This window comes from Muscardinus avellanarius, assembly GCF_963383645.1.
Source record: "Muscardinus avellanarius genome assembly, chromosome: 3".
NCBI classification, from domain to species: Eukaryota; Metazoa; Chordata; class Mammalia; order Rodentia; family Gliridae; genus Muscardinus; species Muscardinus avellanarius.
Genome location: NC_137788.1, coordinates 57,431,319 through 57,451,780, shown reverse-complemented (window position 1 = coordinate 57,451,780; position 20,462 = coordinate 57,431,319). Strand labels below are relative to the sequence as shown.

The window sequence follows — 20,462 nt, the reverse complement described above, 5'->3', positions numbered from 1 at the left end:
TAAAACATATATATGACTTTATATATGGGGAGAGATACAGAGATAAATATGGAAATATATTAACAATTGGTAAATCTAGGTAAAAACTACTCATTATACTATGCTTTAAACTTTTGGATATTTTATTTTATTTTATTTATTTTTTATTGGTTCAACATAGCCTCACATCATAATGTGGATCATGTTGACAATGTAAAATATAAAATTTTCACTCTCAGTGACCTCTCCTCCACACACAGATATTTCCATCTGCCTCATTTACCCTACTGTCATTTTAAATACACATGATTTTAATGCTATAAATTATCTAGATATTTTTATAACTTTTTTCAAGCATAGCTGCAGTATGGTACTTTTTCTCTCTCATTTATTTCTAAAACTGGTACATTTTCATCATGGAGATTCTAGAATCTGTATGAGGATCCTTCAGGGTCTCCAAGTCATAGTCACCCAAGTTCCCTTGCTTGGACCGAGGACCAAAAATGAGATTCTCTCCATCCTTGTTTTCAGTGAATTCCAAACAGGTCCTAGGCCACTGGTGTCCCAGGAAACACAGTTTGGGAAGAAGCCCTCCTTGAAGCGATGCTATTGCTTGGCCCTTTATTTCCAGTTTGCACCATTTACAATAAACCTGGGTTGTGAAGTTGTACAGAAGGAGGAGGACAAGCCTGGCTCCATGAGGGGAACACAGCACCACAGGCACTCTCTTTCAGAAAGGTCTTGAGACCCAGTCACTCCTCATCTCCCTCAAAGGAAAATGCCTATGTTTTAGCAAGAAGCACTATGAGAAGGTCAAGTCACCTTTTTCTTTAATTTAAAGTACCCACTGGCATTCATATATATACCTGTCAACCACATCACTACAAGTGACAGAGATCATCAACCTCCCAGGTCAGAAAAAAATGAGACAGAACCAAGTGAAAATTTTACTCCTGGTGCTGTCTCTTCTAGAGGATGGGGGTTATTAATTCACATTCTCCTCACTCTGCAAGTATGGGCTCTTCCTTCAAGTTCCTCCAGGGAAATCCTATAAAAAGTTCAAATTGCTGAAATGATCGCTAGTATTAGTATTGCAAAAATATTAATTAAATATTCTAATATAGAATATGTAAACACTTTGAAGGCAACATAACAAATAGATGTCTTTGTTCCCACTACCACTCATTTAATGAGAGCCATGTAGAGCCTTCCTGAGCTGAGGCACTGACTGTGCTGCTTGATGCATGAAGATTAACCAAATAAATAACCGTTCAATGCTACAGACAAATATTGACTTTATGGCACTACAGGCTAGGTACCGTAATTTGTACACGGCAGCTTAATTAAATAGGCTACTATGTAAAACACTTAGCCTCTAGTGAGATGTTGTAATTAAGCCTACATTTGCAATATCATAGAACTGAAAATAGGAAGCAAGTTAGATGGCTCTACTGGCAGAAAGGAAAGACAGCTATTCAGAGATGGCTGGGGTGAGGACGCTTGTAGCACAAGTCAGCTAAGCTTCGTTTGCTCCTCCTTCCTAGCAGGCTAAAAAAAAAAAAAAAAAAAAAAAAAACAGGATGGAGGAATGAAGAGCAGGAAACAGAAACCAGGTTTACGCTTTCTTTCATTTCCCTCAAAAAATGTTTATTTCATATCAGCCCTTCCTGTAAGATTCTGGCATACAGAAAACAGGACAGAATCCATACCCTCATTATAATTTAGTATGGTTGGCAGATTATTAAAATAGATATAGATAAAACCAGTTTTCCATAATGTATTTTTTGATAGTATAAGTGCCAATAAAAAATAATAAAGCAGAGTAGGAAACTAGAAAATGGAAGGGTGCTGTTTTAGGTGGGGTGGGGCAATCAAGGCCTCTCTGCCTTGATATTTGAATCAGTGTAAAAGTTGGTCATGTTGACATCTACGGTACTAATCTTCCCAGAAGAAGAAAGCCAAGTGCAAAGGCCCAGAGGTGCAAACATGCTTGCCTTGTGGAAGAGTAGAAAGGAAGCTCACCTGGCTAGCATGCAGAAGATGAGGTCAGAGTTAGCCTAAGGTCACACAATGTGAGGCCTTATAAGCCATGGCTAGCCTTTCAGATTCTTTTCTAAGAATCGCTTAAATGCCTTTCTCATAATATTGCTGTAGTTTGACAGTGATGTTAGAGAAGGAAACACTATAAAATCTGAAGGGAGAAAACCCTAAAAGATAAATACAATGTGCAAAATGCAAAATAAAGCAAATAGGATTTTGAAAAGGGGCCTCGACTTTAGCAGTCAGACAACCAGCAAGCTTCCTGGGCCATCTTCTGACATTTGTGCCGGGGGTTTTCACCATGACTTTACAAGGATCCTTTTACAGTGAGTATTTTAAAAATCCAATATATGTAGGACACTAAAAGGCTAGAAAAATACCATTTAAAGGCTTACTGTTAAGATGCCTGCCCTGATTAAAGCAACAGTTTAGGCTATAAAGCATAGATTTTTACCACCATTTGATTGTTTGATGTTTGTGGTGCGCCAAGCCAGTATGATACACAACATCACTTGGGTGATAAATGCAAGTGATACTTTCCTCCCATTTACCATAAACAGTAATTTGTTAGGTCATAAAGAATATTATAAGCAGTTTCCAGCATTATGAGATACACAATGTAATTAGAAGTCATTATCTCCCAAATGCACATTCTCCTTTCTCCCTTTGCTTCTAATCTCTTTATCCTCCATCCATTCTTCACACTGCCTGCCAAGGGCCTCTCCAAAGTAAAGTCCATATATGGCAACCCCTTCTCCCGATCTTGCAGTGGCTCCTCACTGATGCCGACCAAAGCCCCAAGTCTTGTTGGTGATACTAGAAGTCCAGAGTATGGCTCCAATCAACTAGCACAATTCTATTTTCTATCTTTTCTACCTTAAATTTTAGACCGAAATCTCAGTGAACTCTGTCCATGTTCCCCATGGTTGCAGTCTCATCTTAGCCCTGTTACTTTCTACATAACCTTGGGCAAATCACTTATACTCACTGACCTTTATTACTCTGTCTAAAAGAGGGAAATATTAATACAGGTTGAACCTTCCTAATCCAAACTTTCAAAATCCAAAATGCTCCAAAATCTGAAACATGCTGAGCACTTAATATGACACCAAAGTAGAAAACTTCACACCATAGAACTTTTCTTCTATGAACAAAATTACTTTAAAATATTGTATAAAAACTGACCTCCAGGCTATGCCTATAAGATGTACATGAAACATAAATAAATTTTGTGTTTGTATTTTAGTTATCCCAGAAATATCTCATTATGTGAATATTATAAAATCCGAAAAAGGTCTAACATTGGAAATACTTTTTATTCCAAACATTTCAAACAAAAGGATACTCAACCTGTAATACATGATACATGGGCTTGTTATAGTATTGAATGATTAAATCCATTTAGAACAGTGCCAAACGCATTAAAAGTGCTGAATAAATGAAAGCAGTTATTTGTTTCTTTGTTGTTATTTCCTTGGCCAAAAGAATAAAATCCCTTCCTTCCCACTCTTCTAAGAAGCTCTTAATCATTCTTCAAAACCCCACATGAATAGCATCTCTTCCCTTGACCTCCCCTAATACACTGATTCATTTTCTAGAGATAGTTATTTCTTCTGTGCTGTCAAGATACGTTGAGCATCATACTTCAATAACATTATTCACACTCCATTGATTATTAATTCATATTTGTCTTCCAGCTAGTATATGAGTTCTTTGAAGGCAAAGACTCCTCTTTTTATATCTCCTGAACCCAGAGCAATACGTGGTACATAGTAGGCTCTCAGCAAATGTTTCTCTTTAATTAATATTCAATTGATATATTTTCTTTTTATTCTTCTCCAATTACTGCAACTTTGTCTTACAAAGTTCTCTTATAGTATAAACCATAGTTTTAATACTTTTGGATTCAAATATTAGGCACAAGAACACGTTTTAAGAACCTTTGTAAAATGAGGAATTATTTTCAAGATATATGTAAAATTAAGCGGGATAAAGGACAAATACAAGCTTTTGTCATAATAACTGCTAACTCAAAGGATGCTACTCCCCTTGTGTGAAGATGGATAGATGGGATGGTACTCATCAATACATTTGCTTTACAGGAAGAGCACACTGTGGGGAGGTACACAGTGGGTCCAGATGTATTCAGGACTAGCATCAGGAACCGTTTGCATGGAGAACTCAGATTGGGTATCTGCAAAGGAGGGAAGGCTGGAAAAGCTGGCCACTATGTGGCAAGAGCAGGCAGGCTCTCCAGACCAGGGAGGATGGCATTTGCCTCTGAAGCTGTCACCTCACATTAGGGTCAGGGATACATAACATGCTCACCTGAACACTCTAGCCATCATCTCCCGCCCTTTCCAGCAGTGCTCAACATTCCATGAACACTGCAGCACAGGACAAGCTTCCCCATCTACACATCCTCACAACATCTGACCGTGAATGTGGTGTCCAATTTGAGGTTTGAGGATTCAAAGGAGAATTTGGAAATTGGGGATGGTGATTCAGAGTCAAAATAATGATTAGCGGAATGAAAATACTTAGAAGAAGCTAACACCTTTCAGAATACTTTTTATACCTGCAACATGTAATGCCGAAAGGAACATAAACTTGGCATACAAACTTAAACAAGCCAATAATGTGAACATTCTAGTAAAGAGCTCAAAATAAGGTTTTGGAATGTGTGTAAGTTGAATGAACATTTTTTCTTTTCTTGCTTACAGGAGTGCTAAGTTGTGTGTGTGTGTGTGTGTGTGTGTGTGTGTGTGTGTGTGTATAATAAAAAAGTAAATCTTCAGATTCACTTAGATTCATACAGGTTCTTACAAGTCTTCTTAATTTCCACTGACTGGAGAAATCAGATTATATATTATATAGGAAGTATATAGATGGATTATGAGGAAGACTTTTTCCAATATCTACACTATAAGTAGTAAAATTGTGTCGTAAGTCAGCTCTACAGTCTTAAAAATAGGGCAGATTCCCTACTGTCAAAGATGGAGTAATTGTGGTTCTGCCCAGGGCTAAAAAGAAGCAATGAGATAACAATTCAAATTCCTTCTAGATTTAGAATTGTGTAAATATTCTGATTAGTGACAACACATTGAATATACACTTTTCTTAAAATATTTTAAGAATAATCCTGGAGTCAGAATTTTACAAATATTTCCCAAATCTTCTTCCCTTAGCCCATCCTTCATAACTGAGCTTTCAAAACCAGAACTACATCTGACCAAAATATGAAATCTACAAATAACTGAAGTTTAAAAAATGAACTCTCCAGTGGGTTAAGATATAAACTGCGTCCTCTGTATTGTTTAGTTTCATCATGAAAATTACTTTAATTTCGATGCTGGAATCAAAACAATCCCATCTTCTTAGAAGAAGCCTACTGTCTACTGTAAAGTAATAACATGTTTTTAGAGACTTCTAAGTGCATATCTTGGAATTTCTAACTTAAATACATGGTTTGGAAAATACCAATCATTGATCATGAAAGTCTGTTTACATTTCATCATGACAAAGAGGCAAAAATAAAGAACTTAGGCCCTTATTTCCTTTCCTATTTCATGTTATATGCCAAAAAGGACATAATTTTTAAGATTCTAAAAAAAATGTCTTTCAAATACATAAGATGTGTGTCTATCCTTAATATGCCCTTATTGGTGCATTATATTTCTATTTTTTTCCAAATGATATTTTTGTTGCATGTTTAATGAAAATACATTTGAAAATTGTTAAGCACATACTCACATGAAACAAGAGAAATATAAATAATGATTTGATCAGAGGCTGCAGGCAAACTGTGTTACAGATTTAATAAGAAACATAGAAGGGGGTGTGTGAGTTGAAGGAAAAGGGTGAAAATGAATCACAGACATAGTTATTTTATAAGTTTGATGATTAATGAATTATTTAAGCCTATATTATGTACACTATATCAAAGTCATATATTTTCTTTTTTGGCAATTGTGGAAATTTTTGCTTTAACTCACTTAAAAGAAGATCATTTTATTAGCATAAGAAACCACAGATATCATTAAATTGTTCTTTTGCAACTTGCTACAAGAAAATTTGTATAATGTATGAGTAAAACTGGCTCTTTAATCATTCTAAAATTTGGGTTCTTTTGAAAAGAAAAAAAAACACTAGTATTTATAGCTCTATGTTCCTAGTACATCAAAAAGCTATTCTAAGAAAAAGAAAGGTCACATTATTATATTCAGAAATCAAAATTACATATTAAGGAAAATATTACCAAGATTTTAAGAAGATTTACCATTCTGTGGAAATTGCCTACCTAAAATTAAATGTCCTTTTGGTCAAAATATTCATTCTAATAGTATGATATATACATATAAAATTAATGGTATCATTTCTACATATGTTTCTTTCCTGAGAAATAATTAAACATGTGTCCACCTCCCCCTATTGAGTTATACTACCCAGAAAACTATGGAAATACACAAATGTTAGAGGTGGGGTAAAGTATGAGACAGAGGACTTCTTCAGTATCTGATTTTATATAAATCTCTTCTTTCTACAAATGCTACCGCCATTAGTAGGTTTTGAAAAACTAATCACATCGAGTTCTACAAGTAACAGCTTAAAATTAAATAAGATTTATTCACCGAGGAGATGACCAAAAAATCCCACACAAAAGCAATTAGATAAAAAGTCCACAATCAGAAAACAGGGATAACCATGTCATATTTAACTAAGTGAAGTGTGTGTTAGCTGAACACGTGGTGTTCATCACAGGCAATCTATATCTTTCCATAGGTAACTTTAATTTGCCAATGCCCTGGGCTATAGAAGAACCAATCACTTCAGATGAGTAGAAAAAAGTAAATATTAATTTTCAAAATCTAGAAACCCTCAGTTTATAATGTTTGTTGGCAATCTAGCATGCAGACACAAACCCACTGTGTTAGAATTTCCTTTAAGGGTTGCTGTTTTTGCTATGGTCCTTATGAAATAAAACTGAGGCACAGATACCCAGTTTTAAAAGGTTTCCTTAATTTAAAAGAAAACATATCTTCCAAAGAAACCTGAAGTGGCCTGGGCTTCACAAGTCAAGATGATTAAATTTCATCCTGCTCTTTCTTGTTTTATTATTAGATTGGATTAAGGAGGCCATCCTGGTGTATTTACGTTTCCTGTAACATATATTAAAGGTGGCGGACTCAGTTCAATTTTTACAGAGTGTTTCTGAATGTATTTACTGGGCATTCCCAAACTATCTATGAAATGTAAGTTACTTTTTAAATCAAGAGGCTCTTAAAGACAATAGCAGTTTAGAATAACAAATAAAAGTAATTAACTGCAATTTTAGAAGTGGGACCTTTGCCTCCCTTTCCTTAAGAAGTGTAAAGATAAAAGTCAATAAATCAAAAACTCACTGACTGATACACTATAAACATGGGGACACGGTATTCAGCTAGGCTTTATGCATGATCTTAAGAAATAAATGAAAAGATTAAAACATTTACTTTTGTACCAAAATATGTTATTAAAAAATCAACAACCTCAAAACCAAGTTACCTATCACCTCCATAGAGATTAAACAAAAACTGACTTTTAAAAACTCCCGTATTACTACATTTACCTAAAATTAGCTTTATATGTGTACAAGAAATAATTGTGAGGAGTCTCTACAGTTAGAGGCTCATTTTATCTGGAAACAGCAGGTAGCACCACAACAACTTAGCACACAGTGCACTTATGCCTGCTCCAACTGACCCGCTGTCTGCATTCATTTCACACTTGTGGTATGTATTCAGAACAAACCTCAAATGCTCCATTTTCTAAATCACCCATGCTAACGCACGACTGTGAAAAGCACCAAAGACACCTCCAGGTCCCGTCTTACCACGTATGAGCCACAGTGAAGCGACGCCGCTGCCTGATGCTTTTATTCACCAGCAACTTTCTGAAAAAGCATGGTGAGTTTCTTGGCGAACTGCGTGGAGAGATTTTGGGAGATGTAGGTCTGTTTCCCGGTAGTCTCGGAAGCTCAAGTTCTAAGTGCATTTGCTCCTTGAAAGTCTTGATGCAAACCTCGGACTCAGAAGCAGTAAGTCCCTTGGAGGAATTTTTTGCTGTCATTTCTCAGATGGAGTGCTAGCTTTCACCCTCCAAAACAAAAACCTCAAACATAGCAGAGACACTGCTGCAGGTTAAAAGGCTAATAAGTCTGCAAACTCTTTAATTTGAGAAGCCGTGGCTCCAGTACAGGAGCTACCCAGAGCAGAAGCAGCACACTCGAAGAATGGCAAGTCAGGCTGTCAGAAGGAGCTTTATCAGCCTGGCTTTGCCTCTGAAAATGCGCCAAAGCACTTCCTATGTCAGTAGCCTCCTTGTGGATGAGGTTTGTCTGCAAGCTACACACTGACACTCACTGAATTCATTCAGCTGAATATATCAACTCATGAAATATTCATAAGGGCTCCTGATAAATCCTGTACATGTATTTAAAAAATATCTTATCAAACAGGCTGCCTTCACTAATGGAAGTGAGCACAGCCTAGTCACCTAGTCACTTGTTTTGTTTGCACAAAGAACCAGGATCCGTCCAGCATGTGTAATGTTTAAAGTCTTCATTCAGAATTATCTTGCTCTGTAATGCACACAACAGTAACTCCACCTACCAAATGCTATTGGCCCAAGATTATTTAAACAACTGCACTCTGTTTTCCCCTTTAAAAACACCCTCCGTCGCTCAGATTTTTACAAAATTAGTGAGGATAGTCTCCTCATCACAGTAAGAGCTGACGAAATCAAGGATTGTCAAAGAGCCTAGCTAACACAGCTTTCCAAATTCCATTTTGGAATCAAAGAGCTGATTTGCTGAAGTTTTTTTTTTTTTTCCTTCTCTTTCTCTCTCTCTAGCAGATCCGAAGCAGCATCAGTATAAAAAGAATGTCAGTGAACAAGAAAACATTGGCTTTGGTTCATTCCCCCGAGGAACTTAAAGCCTATTTTTTATTCCAATAAACATTACCCTGATTCTTCTGTTTAAGCTCATTGTTCATGCGGTGCCCACAGCAGCCACCCTGTGCGAGGTACAAAGCCTCTTCTAAGAGCCAAAGCTTCCCCAAACAGAAATGCAGGCCACTGGGAAACTAGTGCTCTCAGTGAAAGCATGGGGTGGACATTGGGCACTGTGCATGTGTTTTGTGTATGTGCAGGCAGGTGTGCACGGTCTCACACTGGTGTGTGGGTCTGCGTGCTTGAGAGTGTGTGTGCACTTTGTTCACAAGGATTGCAAGTGAGGCATATGGTCAAGGAAATGATAAAAAGCATCTCAAGTCCCACAGCACATCAGTATAATGTGACATTTTATTCAGCGCTGGGGTGTAGCTTCTGTACTTTAAAAGGCTCATGGAAGTAGAAAGAATACTGTGGTGCTTGACACTTCTGGATGTTGTGAAGTCAGAACCAACAGTGACTGTCATCGGGACCAGCCCCATCTCAAATTTGATGGCACAGAACTAGGGTGAATCAGCAGGAGTGACAGAAAAGAAAAAATTCACAGTAAGACTTCAGCAAAAAGGGGAGAAATTTACTTTTACCACTAGTGTGTGAGGTCTTCCACCTTTGGGGAATCATTCCTATGTGTCATATACTCTGGCTTAAAAGGTGCTCAAAAGATAATGACCTAAATAAAATCAGATTATCACCTACATGTAGAAACAAGTATATCCCGTAGTAGCCCTTGGGGAACTGATTCAAGGATAATAGAAAAGGTTTAAGCTGCTGATTTTATGGATACTACCTTAGAAAGTTCATCAATATTTTAAGAATTAACCAAGATACATCATAACATTTTGGATTTAGAATGTCCCCATAACCCTCAGAGAAACAAGGTAGTGATGTCGGAAGTAGGACTTGATTACTAAAGAGGGGTTCTTGGGGGCATGGCCTTGAAATGATGTATGTTTCTCCCTCCCATGCCTGCTCTCTCTGCTGTTAGACTGCACAGTGTGAGAGTGGAGCTCTGTGGGTTCTCTCTCCCCACTTCTGGTTATCATACCTTGAGCTGAAGACCTCATGCAGACTGAACCCCAAAATCTCCAAAAACTGTGAGCAAATAAATCTTATTTCCTCTAAGTTTTTTGATTAGTCCTTTTATTAGTTTTATTAGTGAGAATATTGACTGAAACATATATTGTGAACAAAAGCATAATCGTGTGTGTGTGTGTGTGTGTGTGTGTGTGTTATAGGAATTGAATCCAGGGGGTGTCTACCTATATTCTATACCCTTAGCCCTCTTCCACTTACTTGTTTTATTTTGAAACAGGGTCTCCTTAAGTTGCTGAGTCTGGCCTTGATCCTGTGATCCTCCTGTCTCAGCCTCCCAAGTAGTGGGTTTGCAGGAATGCCCCACCACCAGCTTCATAATCATAGAATTTTAGACTTGTTCTAAACCTTAGTGATCACCTTGTCCAGCTCTTCATTCCAAAGACAGGGAAAGAGCGAGAGAACTGAAGTGACTTGCCCCAAGTCCTACAGAATGTTGATGGCACAGCTCAAACTAACCCCAGATTTTCTGATTCCTGAGTGCCCTTTAATTCAATGACAAAGTTGAATTTTTAACCAAGTAGGCCTCAGAGCATATTTTTTTTAATTTGAAGATATTTTAACTGCCCTATTTGGACAGACACACTATTGGTAATATCATGAGAGAAAATATAGACAACACTATTCATTATTGTATTATGAAAACAAATCTGAGACTTTCCCCCAACAATGATATGATTTAAATCTGGACATGAGATTGTGTTATTCTGACATTACTCAAAGTGACTTAGTGGCAAAAATGAAATAGTAATTTGAAGTCACTAAAGATATTTCTTGTGGTTACTTTTCAAAGCTGCCAAAATATAGTATTTTAGAAATTTTTCCTCAAAAACATTATTGCAAATTTCACAGATTTAGCTGTTTGTAGAAACTGGGGTCAGAACAGAAAAATGATAATATAAACTTACCTAAAACAGTATAATAGTGCAATTATATTTACTTTTGAGTTATTAGTGCTAGTTTATGAGACATCCTGTGGTATTGCACATGACTGATTCACTTTACCTTCTATTCCAATTCACCAGTTATTAAGGCTTTTATAACCATCCTAAGAAATAAAATTCTCAAAAATATAGAAAGCTGCCAGGTGTGGTGGTGCACGCTTGTAATCCCTGTGCTTGGGAGGCGGAGACAGGAGGATCACGCAGGTTCAAAGCCAGCCGCGCTGGCTTAAGAGACCCTGTTTCCAAATAAAAATATAAAAAATAGGTCTGGGAGTGTAGCCCAGAGGTAGAAGGGTTTCTAGGAACCCCAGTACCATCAAAAAACATATATATATACATATGCATATATACATATATATGTATACATATACATATACATATATACATATATATGTACATATATACATATACATATATATGTGTGTATATATATATATATATATATATATATATATATATATACGTATACATATACAGAGAGAGAGAGAGAAGCTGGTGACTCTATTTACGCTAGGAAAATCCAGAATAGCAGAGTTGCAGAGTTCATTAAAATACAAAATTTAAAATATAATCAAGATTGTGAGAAGTCTGAATTTCTTATCACTCAGGGATAAAAATGCATGTCTCAAAGTAAAAATTCATGAAAGTTTCTAGAGTCAAAATGCTAAAAAGAATAAGTGCAAAATATAAAGTCAATGATGAATCTAGAGGGTGAAGCAGGAGATGGTCAGACAAAGGAAGCAAAAACACAACAAAAGAAAAGAGCAGCCCATATTTCAGCAAATAATACTACACTATACCTTCAGATATAGCAATTGGAAATATTTTATCCCATTCTATTAGTAACTGTTAACTCTGTTTACATTGTCTTTGGATATACAATTTTTTTATTTTTTTATTTTTTAGGGAGTCTGTATACTCCTCTGTTGCCTGTGTCATTGAAATCATAACCAAGAAATCACTGCCAATTTCAATGTTGTGAGGTTTTATGACCCAGATTTTCTCCTAAAAGTTTATAGTCTTAAGATTTGTATTTAGGTATATTATCTATTTTGAGTTAATATTTGTATATGGGATTAGGTAAGGGTCCAATTTTATTCTTTTCCATGTAATTATTATTTTTTAACAATATTTAGTTAAAAGATTATCATTTCCACCACCAAATGTTCGTGGAAACCTTGTCAAAAATAACTTGACAATATAGGGAAGAATTTAGCTCTAGGCTTTTATTTAACTCCAATGGTTTATATATCTGCCTTTAGAATAGTACTACACTGTTTCAATTATTGTAGCTTTATATGGTTTGAAATCAGAAAATATATATCTTCTAGCTTTGTTCTTTTTCAAGATCGTTTTGGGTACCTAGAGTCCATATTCCATATTAGGATAGATTTTTTTCTGAAAAATAAGTATATAAACATATGATAGTTTCACCTAAAAAATAGAAAAAATATTCTCTGGTAAGAAAGAAAGCAAAAAGAAATATTGAAATGTTATCTTTAAGTCATCAAAAGCTTGGTATCAGACAAATGAAACTGTTATGTGAGATTATCATTTTTAATTTTAGATAAATTGCCATAATACTAGATGTCAACTACTAAGCCAAGCATGGGAGGGAGGGATAGGGAGAGAATGGGGTGGGGATTGGGTGGGGGCTGACTGGGAAAAGTGTGCATGTATGTCTACAAAAGTATGTATCCTACTATGATGTATGAATACAGTGCACCAATTAAAAAAAAAGATGTACAATGTACCAATAAAAAATTACAATAAAATTAACAATTTGATATTAAAAAAAGAAATCAAATAGAGATTTTGTGCCCTGTGTGCTTACGAAAGAGATAAAAAGCAAAATGAAAACCTTCCTGTCCATATATAATCATTAACCTTTGAGACTTCAAAGGAGAAATGAATAATTTTCAATTTATCATGATATAAACATTTGCTCTTGGGAATTATTTGAGAATTCCAACTACATCTCAATGTTAAATTAAGGATATTAACTGTAAGATCCTTCAAGTCTGGGCTGAGTCTTATATAGTACTGTGTTTCTAGAATGTAAGGTAGAGTCTGGCCAAAAATTAGGCATTCAACTACATCTCAATGTTAAAGTTCAACTATATCTCCATGCTAAATTATGAAACTTTTAGTCTGTATATTCTGTCATAAGAATCAAGAATTTATCACAGTATGTTGCTATTAAATTTTTAAATAAGGTTATATAGTCAATAGTAATCAAATAATGTATTGCTTATAAATACATGGACAAATTGAAAATAATGAGTTTTTGCTAAGTTGAAAAGAAAGGCCAATTAATTACAAAGAATATTATAAATTTATAGTAAGAGTATAACATTGTTTTAAATGTTTTTAAAAGTCAATAGCTTTGTTAATAAAATTATTCTTGATCAAAATAATTACATTCTTGTTATATTCAGTATCTTTTGAATTTTAACTGTTGACCTGGAACAAATTTTCTCTACATGACAATTTTTCAGTTGTCATGAAACTAAAACAATTTAAAAATATAAAACTACAGTTCACATATAATAATATTATACCTGGAATAATACTGAACTTAAAATTACATTGCCTCCATTTATTATAAACACAAAGCTGGGTATTTGAGAAAACAAAATTTATTCAGAAGTTTCTAAAGTAAGAATAGATTTAAGAGCATGACTATTAAGTTAATTTATTTATCAGTTCTTTATTTCACTGCCTTCTTTCTTTTTGTTAAAACAATATACCTTCTGAGTACTGTCATTAAGCTTTATTCAATTAAAGATGCACAAATTTCCTTTCTTCAGTCAAGGAAAAGGTAGTACAGCCCAGGCAAAGGCAAGGCAATGAGTACAGACAGAATCAAGTAACTGTTGTCTCTTCCGACTATATCAAAAAGTAAGATATATATAGCTGTCTATATCACTGCAAATTGCAACTTCTAACAAATTTTCTATTTTAGTTTTAAGAAATTGACTAAATAGCCAGGCATGGTGGTACATGCCTGTAATCCTAGTTTTGGGGATGGAAGGAGAGGAGGATCACATGTTCAAAGAGAGCCTCAGCAATGTAGTGAGACTCTTTGCAACCTAGCCAGATCCTGTTTTGCAACAAACAAAAAATAAAAATAAATAAATAGGGCTGGGGATATAACTCAGAGGTAGAATGCCCCTGGTTTCAATTCCCAGTACCCTCCCCAAAACACATGCACACATAAAAGAAATTGAGGTAAGTAATTATTTTAACAGGATTGAAAAATATATACAACTAAATAAAAATAATTAACTGGGTGTCTTGGCAAAGGGCAGTCAGCTGTCAAGAAAAAGGAGTGACAGGGGATGGTCTGAGCTTCTCAGTAGAGATCTTGCTGAGCACACTCAAGCCCCTGGGTTCAATTGCTAGCACCCACCACCACTACCACCAACAACAAAAGGATTATAGAGATGTCACTTACATTTATTGCAGACCTAATGAGTTTCATATATAGTAGTAAACATTTGGGACATTTTTTCATTTGACCCTCCTAAACGTATTAGACAAATACTATTGAATTATTTATTTGTCTTTCCTATGATATTAATTATAAGATCCTTCAAGTCTGGGCAGAGTCTTATATAGTACTATTTCTAGAATGTAAGGTAGAATCTGGCAAAAAAAAAAGTAGGCACTCAATAACTATTTATTGAATGCACATTATTTTTTTTCCATTTTCAAATAAAACGATTAAGGAAAGGTGTGTAGCAGGCTGAGTTTCAAAGAGAAAGACACCAAGTGCTATGTACCTGTAATGTCTGTATTACTTAAACCTCTCTCTGAGGTATAATTACAATACACCAATAAAAGTATTTTCAAAAAGAGCATGATAGAAAACTTTCTATTAAGAAGTTGGTCCAATAATCAAAGTCATGTCTTCCTATTCCAAAGATAGTACCTATTTTGTTATCTTGTACCAATGCTAGCCAAAAGTTTTTATAAGAGAATGGAACAAAAGAGGGAATACATGCTCTCAGGGTGGTCTAGTTAGATGGCTGGAAGTTTATCTTCCCAACTACTACATGTCCTAAGCCTGAAGTTAGCTAACATGTTTATCTTCATAAGATGATATTAATGCCTTGCTTTCATCCAAATGCTGTTATATAATGACTTATCGATAGTAAAACTGTGCTCCAGAAAGATCAGTTATAACTGAACCACCTGGTAATGGCATCTGAATCCTAAGGACGAGGAGAGAAGCCTGTACTGCAGATGCTTGGGCATGGTACCTCATGTTCTTAGAGATGCTACCATCAGGAAAGAACTGCTCAGCCACGCTCTTCAAAGACTTCTCCTTACTCGGGGGAAAAACCACGCAATTGGCCTGTCAGGCCCTGCAGGGGTCTCCCCATTCCCATCTTCTGTACCTCACTCAGGACTTCATCTCCCTCCACTCTCCCAACTCACTCTGCTCCAGCCATTCTGACCTCTGCCTCATTCACCGAACATGTTGTGCACGCTTCCTGGTCCTCAGGAAAGACCACATGCCTCCTTCCAGCATTCGCCCACATAGCACTTGCTTCATGAAGTCTCCCATAGCTGCCTTGTTTAAAACTGCAATCTTCCCCACTGTGCTTTACTTGTCTCTTGCCAGCATGTAATGTAGTAAATATTATTTAATTGCTTGCTAATCTGCTGTTTTCCTCTAGAATTTAAGTTTGATGAGGGAGAGGACTTTGCTCATTTCTCCAGTCCCAACTCCAGAATAATGCCTATCATATAGTTTGTATTTTTATATTTTATTGGTGCAGTAGAATTATACATCACAGTGAGAGTCATAGGGATGCTGCACCCATCACTACTTGGTGTATTTCCCTTCACAGGCCACACTGCTCCTGCCTCCTGTCTCCCCAAACATGTTAGTGAGATTGGTAGTGATATCTTCCTGTGTGGACATAACAGTATTTGAACCTTACTAAATCCTCTTTTTTTCCCCTCTTCACCTTCCTCACTCAATTTCTTTCTACTATCCTACTAGTCTTTCACCTCATTTAACTGAGGTTCCTTTGATTTCCTATTTTCTCTCTAGCTTCCACAAATAAGAGAAAAATATCTAAAACTTGACTTCCTGAAACTGGCTGATCTGCCTTATAATATCATTTAGTTCTATTCATTTTCCTGCAAATAACATTCATTTTTTTTCTTCTTTGTGGCCAAGTAAAATTCTTTTGTGTATAGGAAGCACTTTTTCTTTATCCATTCATCTGTTCATGAGCACCAAAGTAGGTTCCATAATTTGGTCATTGTGCTGCTATCAACATAGGTATGCATAGCAATGCATTTAAATGAACATTAGTTGAATGGGTAAATGATTGACCTCGGTGGAGAATAACATGAAGGAGGAGACAAACACAATGGAACAAGTTATCTCCAGTTAGAGCAAGAGCTAATGCTTACCATTTTAACTCTATTTTCTTTTTAAAATATTATTATTATTCATATTCTTACTGCACTGTAAAAGTAGAATACAAGTATTGTCATCTCTATTCATTAGGCAGTGTACTGGCAAGATGGACTTGCCAAGCTCTCTCCTCATTTCTTTCTGGTTTTGGCAGAGTAATTAGGTACTTCTTTCACAAGGCCATTCTGAAAAGGCAGGTCACATAGAAGAAAAATGCTAAGGAAGTTCCTCTCTTTGTTTCCTAGGTCATTGTTAGCATCAAGTTATATTAGCAACGATGAATCAGACACCTAAATGCAAAGAGAGAAACGGTTCCCATGGTAGGTGTTTTTAAAACTGCACTGAAAGAAGGTATTCCAATTCCCAAAGATAATTCCAACCTGTCAGCAAATTGCCTAAAGGGGTGATTTCAAATGAATAAGCTATTAAGGACAAAGACATAAAATGTTAAAAACAAAGGCATATTTGGGGAGACCTCTTTCTCTAACACGAGCCCTTTTCCTTTTAGTAGTTCTACCCTGGCGGCAGCCTTCTGTAAAAATAGGTTAGAAAAGAATGGTGCAGTATTGATCAATAGTTAAAGATTTCAAAGGTTAAGAATTAATGACTTATGTAAGTGAAGTGAACTGGGATGGTATAGAGATCATAAAGTTTATAGCACACATGAAAATGAAATTCAGTTAAATTCATTCCACTACTCTTAAAAAGAGAGCAACAGGTTCCAGAGAACCATTCATATTTAAGTTTACACTGGTAGTATGGGGTTTCACAGAAACGATATTACCTTAAATTAATATTTTTTAGTGTTTTTAAAGGGTATGAAATGCATACCAATATGAAAAATGCTTCAAAAATAGTTAGACTAAAAAAAAAAATCACCTCCTCCAATTTCAAGATTTTCCTATGTTAAGCGAGACTAGCCAGTCACAGAAAGTGAAGGGTCGTATGTTTTATCTCACATGTAGAAGCTAGGGAGTAATCAAGATACCAGAACTTTAGAAAATGCAGAAAAAACTGCAGCAGAACCAAAGAGGTGGTCTAGGGGAAGAGGGGAGAGAATCAATGAAGTAATCACTTCCACAGACCTTATGTACATAGGTGAAATTAACAATGTCAATCTCAGTATCCTGGATAGGGAAGGAGGGAGTGGAGAGGAAGCCTGGGGAAGCTCACCAAGGGCTGTGTGCATGTGTGCATTATGATGTAAGACTCTAATACACCAAGAAAGTATAAAAAACCTATTCATATTGGATATCATCTCAAATTCAGTCAACATCAATGATGATGGCTTGCTAGTTTACTTTTTTCCTCTTTTTTAAATGTTTTATTGGTGCATTGTATTCATATATCTTACTGGGATGCAAGATGGTGGAGACATACGTGCACATATCACCCGATTAGCCCTTACCTAGTTCCCACCCACTTCCCCTCCCCCTCTCTCAATGTACTTTAACAAACATATTAATATCAATCACTAGCCGGGCGTGGTGGCGCACGCTTGTAATCCCCGCGCTTGGGAGGCGGAGACAGGAGGATCGCGCAGGTTCGAAGCCAGCCGCGCTGGCGTAAGAGACCCTGTTTCAGAAATATAAAATAGGTCTGGGAGTGTAGCCCGGAGGTAGAAGGGCTTCCAGGAACCCCAGTACCACCAAAATATATATATATAAATATATATATATATATATATATATATATATATATATATATATATCACTAAGCCAAACATGAGAAGGAGGGAGAGGATTGCTAGTTTATAATGAAGAAGATAGAATTTATCAAGACTTGGCTAAGAGACGCTAAAATTAAGAAATCACTCAAATTTAATTTTTTGTATAGATTTTATGTCACCAAAATAATATACTATCAGTATATGTAAAATCAGACATTTTATATGAAAGCATGCTCAGCTTTACAGCAAAGACCTTTAAAGAGAGTCCACGTTTTTAGAAAACTTCCTTGGCTACCTTTTCATCACTGTATTTTATTGTTTAATTTTTCATGCAATAAGACTGAGTTTCTTTGGTGCACCCTTCTAAGGATTCATGTAATTGGCACTATAATCAGAATGTGTAAAGAACTATCACCTCCCAACAAACTCTCTTGTGTTACATCTTTATATTCATAATCTCTCATCCCTAATTCCTGGCAACCCAATATCACCCAGGGATTAGTAGTGAGAGGGTTTCTCTATCACTAGAGTTCAGTCTTTTCAGTAATGTTATATAAGTGGAATCATACAGTGCTCACACTTGTGAGGCCAGCTTTGTTTGATAAGCACAATGTCTTTGAATAGGTCATACATTTTTACTGCCAAATTGTATTCCATTGCAAGGATGTATCACAATTTGTTTCTTCATTCACATATTTTAAGACATGTGGTCTGGTTTTAGTTTGGGGCAATTAAGAACAGAGATTCTCTCGACATGCATGGACAGTTGTAGAGTATAAGGTGTTATTGCCTTGTGGCAGATATCCAAGATGGAATTCCTGAGTCATATGGTAAGTATATGTTCCTCTTTACATTCAAATGTCAAACTCTTTTCAACATGGTTATCTTATTCCGTACTTCCTTTAGTGATATATCAAGCTTCCAGTTGCTCAACATACTCCTTAGCACTTTGGGCTAGGATATTTTTTAGTCATTCTAATTGATGTACAATATTGTCTCATACTGGTTTTAACTTACATTTTCCTAAAGGCTAATGCTGATCGTCATTCCAGGTGCTTACTTGTTATCTTATATCATCTTTGCTTAAATATCTGCTTAATATTTTTGCCCATTTTCAAACTGGATCGGTTCTTTTTAATATGAGACTTCTCCAATCTGCCTACTTGCACTGACTTCAAAATTCTCAAACAGCTAGCTAGTCTATATATTCTATCCAGGACTTGAAATCTATATCTAAAGGTAGAGATGGAATGGAGCATATTACTCCTATCTCATCTAGAACCAGAATATTTAATAGAATGTCAGAAAATTATAAAACTTTCAAATTGGCTTCATAGTTTATAACCCTTTGACTTTATCAATGCACTCCCAAAGCCTTCAGTGTGTAGAGGTGGGTCTTGCATATTGAGCCTTCCATAATGTTTTCCTAATGCCCACTTCTGCTGTGATTAGTCCTCAATAACATTGGGAGATGCTATCACTAAGAAACAGAAGAAATTTTGGTGATATTTATCATTATATTGAGAGAACCCCTTTAAGAAGTAGACTCCCCATGACTCCTAATCATTATCTCCCTTCCTGGCCACTTTTCCGAGCAATATTCCTCTTTTTCCACCCTCAGTTTTGGTGCCATAAATATCTCAAAACACAGAGGCTTACAAGGAACATGATTTGCTTTCTTCTCTTCCTTGTTTATATTTCTACTAGTGCATACATTTGTTAAATACACGCTTACTGAATAGGTACTATGTGCTAAGAACATGATTTCCATCTTCTTTGGTAAGCCTGAGTTATTGCTTGAAGTTTGCTCTTGTTGTTAAATTGTAGAAGGCCCCTTGAAGAGCTCAAAAATTGGTGTTCGGATGGGATGTAATTGAGTCGTAAGGGTAGAAATCCCAGAAATGAATAAATCCATTGTAATGGATTTACCTGAGTGGTACCTAGTAGGCTGAAAGGGTAGGGTTTGAGGTAGGTCCTTGGTGATGTGGCCTTAGAGCTCATAAAGAGTTCTTGCCCTTGTTTCCTGCCTTAGGGATATACAATCCTTGTACTCTCCTCCCTCCACCTCCTGCCCTGCCCTGAGATTTCATCTGCACACAGACTGAGCCTGAAACCGTAAGAAATCTTCTTTCCTGTAAGTTATGTAGTCAGATACTTAGATTAGGGCTGCAAGAACACTGATGGATACATTTGCATATTTATTACTAAACATAAAATTAATTTTATAAAGCTTTATGAAAAATTTAATATAGCTGTAAGTTAACTATTCTACATAATTATAAGTTAGCTTTTTATTTCACATTTGGTAAAT

General features: G+C 35.9%; 1 protein-coding gene across 3 annotated transcripts in view; it reads right to left on the bottom strand.

Moving 5' to 3' along the window:
• Positions 1-20,462, bottom strand: part of PDE4B (phosphodiesterase 4B) — a gene marked incomplete at both ends in the record, with an annotated part of 454,207 nt that overhangs the window by 371,707 nt on the left and 62,038 nt on the right. Inside the window, one exon of one of the 3 annotated variants that reach the window (XM_080690738.1) lies at positions 7,892-8,127. The exons of the other annotated variants lie outside the window; for them this stretch is intronic. Within the exon in view, the coding sequence (XP_080546864.1) occupies positions 7,892-8,127 (236 nt within the window). Of the gene's footprint in view, positions 1-7,891; positions 8,128-20,462 lie in introns of those variants that run through there. 3 annotated transcript variants of the gene reach the window in all.